Genomic DNA, 8,712 nt, shown 5'->3' on the forward strand with positions numbered 1-8,712 from the left:
TATATATATATATATACAAAATCGTACATATTATAGATATATGGTTTTATGATTTCTACTTCTTTTCTGTTATAAAGATGAGGAATATACAATTTTATTATTAATTATTCACTTGTCTCAACACGTTTAAACGACTTAATTAAAATTCGTCTGTTTATTATTTAAAATAAACGTTGCAACGAACAATTTACGTATTATTAACAATAATACTATATAAATTTTTTATAACATTTACAATCATAATCAATAGTAAATTGATTAAAAAAAATTGTATATATATTATACTTAAGTGTGATAAAATGTATATTTATATACATAGGATAGAAAAATATGGGCATATTGGCGCCTACGCAGACGTAATGATTATAAATACTGTTGAGGATTCATAAATTCTCGCACTCGCCCCTGTTTCTCTCGTTGTTCGCTTCTCAAGATGATGGCGTTTGACGGCGTTCGCGGGGCGCCGCGCCGCGGCATCCGTACTTGTGAGACGAAGTTGACGTCATCAGCGCGTGCGCGCCGCGTTGGGACGGCACTGCAGAAGCAGGCGAGTTCGCGAATGTATCGATTTTACGATCGTGCCTCTCTCACGGTGCCAGTGCGTCCGTCGTTTCCTTTAGTTTTTTAGTGGACGTACACGTTGTACATGGATAAAACCGTGAATGGGATTACCCGCTAGACACGTCACTCCGTACACCGCCCGCTGACTCGCAACTCCTCGTCATCCTTCACCATGACCAAGGATAGATTAGCAGCCCTCGTCGCGGTGAGTGACTACTCTTGCTAGTTCGTCGCTCTTCCTCTCTCTCTCTTTCTCTTTTTCTCTTTCTCTTTCCCACTCCTTGTACACGATGCTCGGAGCTGCACCGTCGGCATACGTGTGTATCATCATCATCATCGTCATCGTCGTCGTCGTCGTCGTCGTCGTCGTCGTCATCGTCGTCGTCGTCGTCGTCGTCATACACGCGTGACTCACGCCCTACGACTCGACCGTAAAGATAGTGTCACTCACTCGGCACACGGACTCGTTGCGAGTCCAAGCAGTCGCCAAGAATCACCGAGGAGGCACAACCGGTGGATGACAGGCGTTCATCTGCTCGCCCACACTCACCTCGGCCCACCTCGACGATCAGAGCTGACAGGTGTTCGCACTCGGAATGACCATCGGTCATTATATCGCGATGCTAATGTTCGTTGTCATCGCGGACCACCAAGCCGGTGGGTCCATGGCGACTATGGCCGACCTTGTCATTTATTGGCGACACACCGATGAATGGAGAATATATTCTCATTGTCGTATCGTGAGATCGGCAATGAGAATATATCGTGTCTGCCTCGACGAAAGCCCTGATGTTGTTTGGCAGGATGACTACGTTCATTCACGCCACGATCGGTATGGGACGTATCAACCTTCCGGAAGTTAACTGGATTACTTTTTGTCAACGTCGTATTATTTCATTAAAATAGAACGGGTGATCAGCTTTATGAGCACACCTTGTTTCATAGAGTTTCACTTTTAAGAAGCTCGTATATGTTTGTAGTGTCGGAAGTTGTATTCATTGAGTTGACGGTCGGTTTAAATCTCCACTAATCGCATGCCTATATCGAGGAGGTTTCCCAATGGTCTTTCAACGAAAACTGCATTATTCCATGCTCCAAATTGAGGAAACTTTCTTGTATCGGAATACTTTCGACAATTATTTATCGTACCATGTCGTAGAACCGGAATTAAAAAGTACTTGTGGACGAAAAATTCATGTCTGTTATTTGTCAGCTTCAATAGATTAACGCAACGAATATTCCGAACTGAAATGAATGTCGCGCTCTATGAAAAGCTTAATCGTGATTACGCACGTAGTACAATGCAGCGAAATTCGTCACATAAATGCGGCGCGATTGCACTTGTCGAATATTCGAGCACATTGTGTGGAGCCGGCTTCGAAATTCGCCAAGATTCACGCTTTAATTGATAACGCTATCATTTATTGTTACGTCAACTTGTCAATGATATCGTTGATGACGTGACGAATACGCAGTTTACTCCTTCGTGTTTTTCATGAAAGCATATCGATTGAATCAAAATACAAATCCACCGATATCGGATAAAGATATTCATGCAATATCATAAACATCACTGATGAATGAATGGAAATAAATAGTGACATGTAAAATATGTGTGATATCCTTCATTGGAAATCTTGAAGAGATTATTTTTGTCGAATTGTTAGAATTCTATGTTATATACATATATTTAAACATTTAAAATATTGTCCACAATATTTTTTTCATTATCACCATACAATTTTTCTTGTAAGACTTTTACAAGTTATATCTAGACAAATATATCTACATATGATACAGTATAAATATTATACTCTCTGAAGAAACAGTAGAATTTTTTAATTGTTTGCTAACAGTTTTATGTGGTATAGTTTATTACGTGATATTGTAATAATGATAAGTACGAGAAAGTAGAAATTATTTGACCGATTTCTTTTTCGTTATGTATTCTCAGTTACAATACATTTAATTTTCCAAATGGAGGATGTATGATACGCATCGAATATCATGCTAGCTGATGACTCATTAATCGGTATTCGGACTATTCGGTGAAAAATACGTAGGTGTAGGCGTAAAGTCAGACCGACACGATGTGACGTTATTCAGCGAATTCTCTTGATTCTGTCATTGGCTATTGTTATCGTATTGTCACCGTATTAATAATATTAATTGTTTGAATTTTTCTCTTAAAAGTACTATCCAAAATTGATATAGATTAGATCTATATTTCGATATTTAGAAGTAGCTTCTTTTGAATATAATAGGAATACAATATGTTGCAGTTTGAAATTTTTTACAAGTAACAATTGTGATGTTTTTTTTTACATCATTTGATTCTTTATAGAAGATGCTTGACATACAAATATGTTTATAGGATTTATTTAATTTAAAAGGAATTATGTGTAATGCAAAGTAATTATAATGTAATACATCATGGAAGTGCGATGAAATGAATTAAGTACAAAAATAACGAATACCAACATTTTTAAATCTATTTTTCAAATTCAGATTGATTCGAACGAAATGTCCATTCTCTCATCTGTAGATAGATTATCCTCCTTTTTACATTATCTGCTTTTATCTGCTTTTATCTTCACTGAGAAAAAATATTTGGTATTTGTGATTATAATTCCATCATTAAAAAATCGTAGTTAGAAGATCCATTTTTATTATTGCTGTAATGTTAGTAATAATAACTTTATATGTATAGTTTTTTCAAATATGGAAAAATTGTACTATAAATTATGATAATTTCAATATAATAAATTTATTTATTACTATTAATATAGTAAAATATTAAGATACGATTTTTTATATTTTTATATCGTAAATGCAATCGTAATTATAGTTAGATAGTATATTATAGTTAGTATAAAATATAATTTTCTTGACATTCGTCAATTATTTATATGATAATAATAACTAGATAACGATAATGGTAAAGAAAAGTTAAAGAAACAAGTATTTTTAAATGTATATTAAGTTTATATTTGATTATATTTTTAACTAAAAATTTACTATTTGTAAAAATTTACTAAAGTCGCTCATCCACGAGCAGTACAGGCCTCTCCCACCAGAGGGACGCAACACAACGGAATTCAATTTCTCCTGAGAAGAAAATCACTTGGCATATAATAAAAGGCGCAGTATTGAGTTCAAATTTCGGAGACAAAAATAAATGAGAGATATATATCTCAAAGAAGAGATATATATCTTAGAAAATATAATAATATTAATCATTTGTAACAAATGATTAATATTATACTATATCTTCTTAATTCATACTAAAAATAACGATTTTATATGATAAAATTAATCAAATGAATCACAAAAGCACAAAACCTGAATACATTCTGTGCGTAAACAAATTTATATCTTTTATTCTACATTAATAATAAACGTTTCGATCTTATAATAAGTCATCTTCAGTACAAAAATACAAAATTAATGTATAGGATTATGTATATATGATGTTATATTGCCGAAGTTTTTCTAATATATTAATTTTACAACTTTTGATACCACTCGCATATCATATGCTCTCATAGTCGATCCGCTGAGATACAATTTAACCACTGAGTGGTATGCAAATAGCATCAATGTAAGATTAATGTAATTAGAAAAACTTCAGCAATATAACATCATATATACGTAACTCTATTTTATTTTGTAATACTGAAGATGACCTAATTATACGTTTATTATTATGTAGAATAAGAGATATAAATTTCTTTACACACACAATCCAGCGTTAACTTTTATGTTCCTGATTCATTTGTTTGATTTTTAGTTCATATGATTTATTTATTATTTTTATATAATAATACATAATTGAGGCGCTATTTATCTTCAAATTTCTAGTAGTTGATACGACTTTTCTCTGAGTGTTGATGTGATTATACTTAAAAGAATATTATTAATATGACTACAGTTTATTATAATAAACCGTAAATCATTATATGTAGGTATATGATCCTTGTACTTTGAATAATGTTTGAATTTGTTATCACAATATTTCATAGTATAATTTGCTATATGCAAATCCTGGTTATATGTAAGATATTATAACATGCAATATGATTAACATAAATGCATGTTATAGTTGTGATGATTATAATTTAATGTTGAAGCATCTATAATGTGATTAAAACAATTATAAATTTATAGTTGCTTCTAAAAATGACCATAAAATATAATTAAATTGTGGTACTTGCAACTATTTTTTTCTCTCAGTGTTGTATTTATCTTTTTCTCATTTTTTAGTAATTATAAATAATCTCCGAATAATATTTCAACGTAAAATACGAATTGCATTTTAATGCAAAAAATTGATATCTGCATTGCACGGCTATTATTATATATCATCGGCGACGTTTCGTCGCTATTTTGCGTAAGAAATGTAAAAAATTCAAGCCTCTTCTATAAATAATCGAGGCTTTATGAGGAGATGTGGTGAATATACATATTGTGAGAAATTTTTCCGCGCATAGTATGAGATAATTCTTTCTCGAAAATGATGACGAATTTTATTACAATTGTCACGTCTTTAATTTGTTCTAGAATGTGTTTAATAATCTTTTATGTTCGTTGTCAAGGTTTCTGTTAACCAATATATATATTATATAGGTTGCATCTACCAAATTTCCAAATAACAATTCATTCTTATTTGACTCGACAGCACGCATTTACTCTTTCGATAATTTCGCTCGTGAAGGTTACCTCTACTACAAGCTTACAGTTTACATAGCGACTCGAGTGTTAATCGCCTCAAATCACTTCACATCTTTGCTATGTATTCTATACGTTCGAAAAAATGTAGTGAATTATTTGTGTTGTTTAAAAATCGGTGCTATTGGAGAAAATTATGGGCTTTATCAATTGATCCATGATATCACGATACGTTGTATATAACCTGTACAAGATGTTAGCATATAAATAACTATCCCTTTTTATCTCTTATCTCATAAATTAACAAAGATAGATCTAAAAAATATAATATCAAATTAAATGGCTCTAACTAAACTTTAATGTAAGCGCAGTACTGAAAAAAATTATTTATGTTGGAGAACTGAGGCATGTATAACTTTTGTACGATAAATATTTCGATATAATAAAAGTTGTAGTGTCCATTTTAACGAGTAATATCATTACAACGATATAACAAAATTATTTTACAAATTAAGCAAGTTATTTTGATTTAAAGTTTGGCGGGCAACTACTATACCTTTTCAGTTTCGGCCCTGCGATGTGGCTGACTTTCGCGTTGATGATTGACATATAACATGTTTTTATCTGATCATGTCAATCGTTAATATGGAGAGTCAGAAGTTAGTATCATCGCAGGGCCGAAACTGAAAAGGTAATAGTCGCCCGTCAAATTTTAAACCGAAATAATTTGTATAAAATAATTTTGTAAAATAATATCATACACGTTGTACTCATTAGAACATTAGGACATTACTTTTATTATATCATTTTATTATATCACAACTTTTATTATATCAAAATATTTATCGTGCAAAAGCTATGCATAAATTATCCCTCCGTTTTCTAATATAAATAATTTTTTTCAGTAATTACTGTGCTTATAATACAGTTATATATGTTATTTGTGCGTTTTTGTTGTATGATAAATGTGTGCAGGACAGAAGAGAGATCTTCGAATCTCTCTATCTTATAGCCAATCAACAGACTTGAAAAATTTATTGTATAACAAAAACGCACAAATGAAATAATCCTATATATCCTAATTTATTGATATTATATTTTATTTATTAAATCTATTATTTTATATGTAAAATTCCATGTTCAATGGAATCCCGAAAATATATATTACACGTGAAATTATTTAATCTGTTATTTTTCATGTGCTGCAATATTACATGATTATGCTAAGTCAGAAAAAATCTAGTATAATCATATAATTTTACACAAATATTTTTTTCAATGTAGCATTATACAATCCAGAAAAGGATAAGCGAATCGCTAAACTAGGATAGCTAACCCAGTCTGAAATTCAGTCTTATCGCAGCACAAATCGAAATGAGAACGCTGCTCGATCGTGTGAAAATTACGTTGTGATAGCATCTAAATATGTATGTATAATTGAACATACATAACTGCAAAAAAGTTACAATGAAATGTTAAAATTATATTAATTTTTAGTGAGGGTTTGTGAGAAATCCGAGCTATGAAATTTCAAATTATATTAATAAAATTTATCTTGAATTATCAGAGAATGTTACATAAATGTTACAAAAATTTTATATATTTTGGCTATTGAAAAATGTAGATTGGCAATTAAATACTTTTTGTAATTAAACTTGCTTGAAAATTGGCTGGAAACCGTCGATAAATATGAAATTGTTATAGATATATGGACAAGGTATATTTTACGAGAAAATGTTTACATTGTTATAATAATAATTTATGTATAATAATAATTTATAAGAATAAATATAGCTCATGTTTATATCTATAGCATTGAAACCATCAATTTTTATCAGAATTACGCTGGTTTCAATCATCGCTGATGTAAAAATGCATAATGATTTATGTTTGGTTGCGCTAAACTTTGTTGGATAACATCATTATTTTGTTCATCGTTGATGTATCGTCATTATCGGATCAAAATATCCTTCAAAATATCCTCCATTCAGTTGCTCAATATTTACACGAAAGAAATTTATCGTGAAAAATCTAACCCGTATGGAAACGCGATATTGATTGGGGAAATGACACGAACGACGTACGCTCTTGAGCTCTTTTGTAGCATCGCGTTACCGTGCGCGCGGTATCTGTAATCGTTTCTTAATTGTATGCGAGTACCATATCGATTAAGCGCACATAGAGCCTCAACGACAACTAGGGCGATCGAGAACGAGCACAGTCGTGAATTTGACAAGCATGGTATTCGTTTATGCCGTGAGAAGAATTATGTATATTCTAAAGTATAAATGTTTCTCAATAAAAACGTACATTTAATTTTATAAAATTTGTACATTATACATCATGGGTTTTTATTTTATGCATATTATTGTAATATAAATGCAGATTACATATATAAATTGATACGCATTGACCGATTTTATAATTTCTTCAAGAACGTTGAGTTTTATTTATCTTTTATTTTATTTTGTATTTTGTCCTTCATACATATTTAATGAATGAAATGAAGAACAAGAATAAAATGTAATTTATTGAGTGAAAAAATGACATAGATTGATATATATATATTTTTTTTATAAAATTGCGTAATATATTGGATTAACATTTTTCTTTAGTTTCCTGTACGAGAGATTTATTACTTTTGTTTTCTAAAGTATTCGAGAGTATAAAAATGTTAAAAAATTTTTAATATTATATAATATTCTCTAACTTTGATTAATATTTATTTTAAATCTTCTGCGAGGAACGTAATGACATTCTGTAGATTCTTTGTTCCGTAGAATTTCCATTCCATTTTCATAACAGCATTAAACTTATAATGAAAGAAAACTCAGTGGTTCGCTATGGCTGTCGGTAATGAAAGAAATTTTCCCGCGAGCGATCAGTCAATTACGTTTTCTGCGTTATACATTCGTTATAGGAAGGTTATATTTTAATAGTGTTGATGAACTATTTCTTTTTAGATAATATTAAGTGAAAATCGATTGACGAGATTAAACACATATGAATGGGAAATATTTAATTAAAGTTCTTTGTGTCTAAATTGACAAAAGAAGTCATCAGCAACTAGAAAGGAGGATACTAAAAAAAAAAAATAATACGATTTTTTATCTCCATGCAGAACTTTAGAGTGCTTTCGAGTATATTCAAGTTTGAGATAGTTTCACTAGGAACCGAAAAATATGAGATATAATCATCTAATACCTTCATAATTTATGACTCAACGTTATCTTGTATGCCATGAGTTGAGTTGAGAAAGCAGGTAGCAATGAAATCGGAGAAGCAATAAAAAGTAATTTTGTAACATTTTACGAATTGTGAGATGCAATATGTATTAATTTATACTAAGATTAAATTTACGTAAAGTTACAATCATTTAAAATTATCGTGCAGTTTTAAAACGCGTTACTGTAAATTGAAAAAATTTAACTATTGTAATTTAATTTATCTAATAAAAAAATATTTTTTATATATATGATATAT

At 30.7% G+C, this 8,712-nt stretch overlaps 2 protein-coding genes across 8 annotated transcripts in view; one reads left to right on the forward strand and one right to left on the reverse strand.

The window, feature by feature from the left end:
- The window catches only part of LOC108688746 (elongation factor Tu, mitochondrial-like), a 5,191-nt gene extending 4,443 nt beyond the window's left edge, over positions 1-748 (reverse strand). Inside the window, exon 1 of the mRNA XM_018195108.1 lies at positions 673-748. The gene's annotated coding sequence lies outside the window, so the exon portion shown is untranslated. The remainder of the gene's footprint in view (positions 1-672) is intronic.
- LOC108688747 (syntaxin-1A) overlaps positions 340-8,712 on the forward strand; it is a 49,492-nt gene continuing 41,119 nt past the window's right edge. For all 7 annotated transcript variants that reach the window (XM_018195109.1, XM_018195110.1, XM_018195111.1 and 4 more), the window contains exon 1: positions 340-766. In XM_018195109.1, coding sequence (XP_018050598.1) covers positions 734-766 — 33 coding nt within the window. In that variant the 5' untranslated portion in view covers positions 340-733. The remainder of the gene's footprint in view (positions 767-8,712) is intronic.

This window comes from Atta colombica, unplaced genomic scaffold (assembly GCF_001594045.1).
Source record: "Atta colombica isolate Treedump-2 unplaced genomic scaffold, Acol1.0 scaffold238, whole genome shotgun sequence".
In the NCBI taxonomy this organism is placed as follows: Eukaryota; Metazoa; Arthropoda; class Insecta; order Hymenoptera; family Formicidae; genus Atta; species Atta colombica.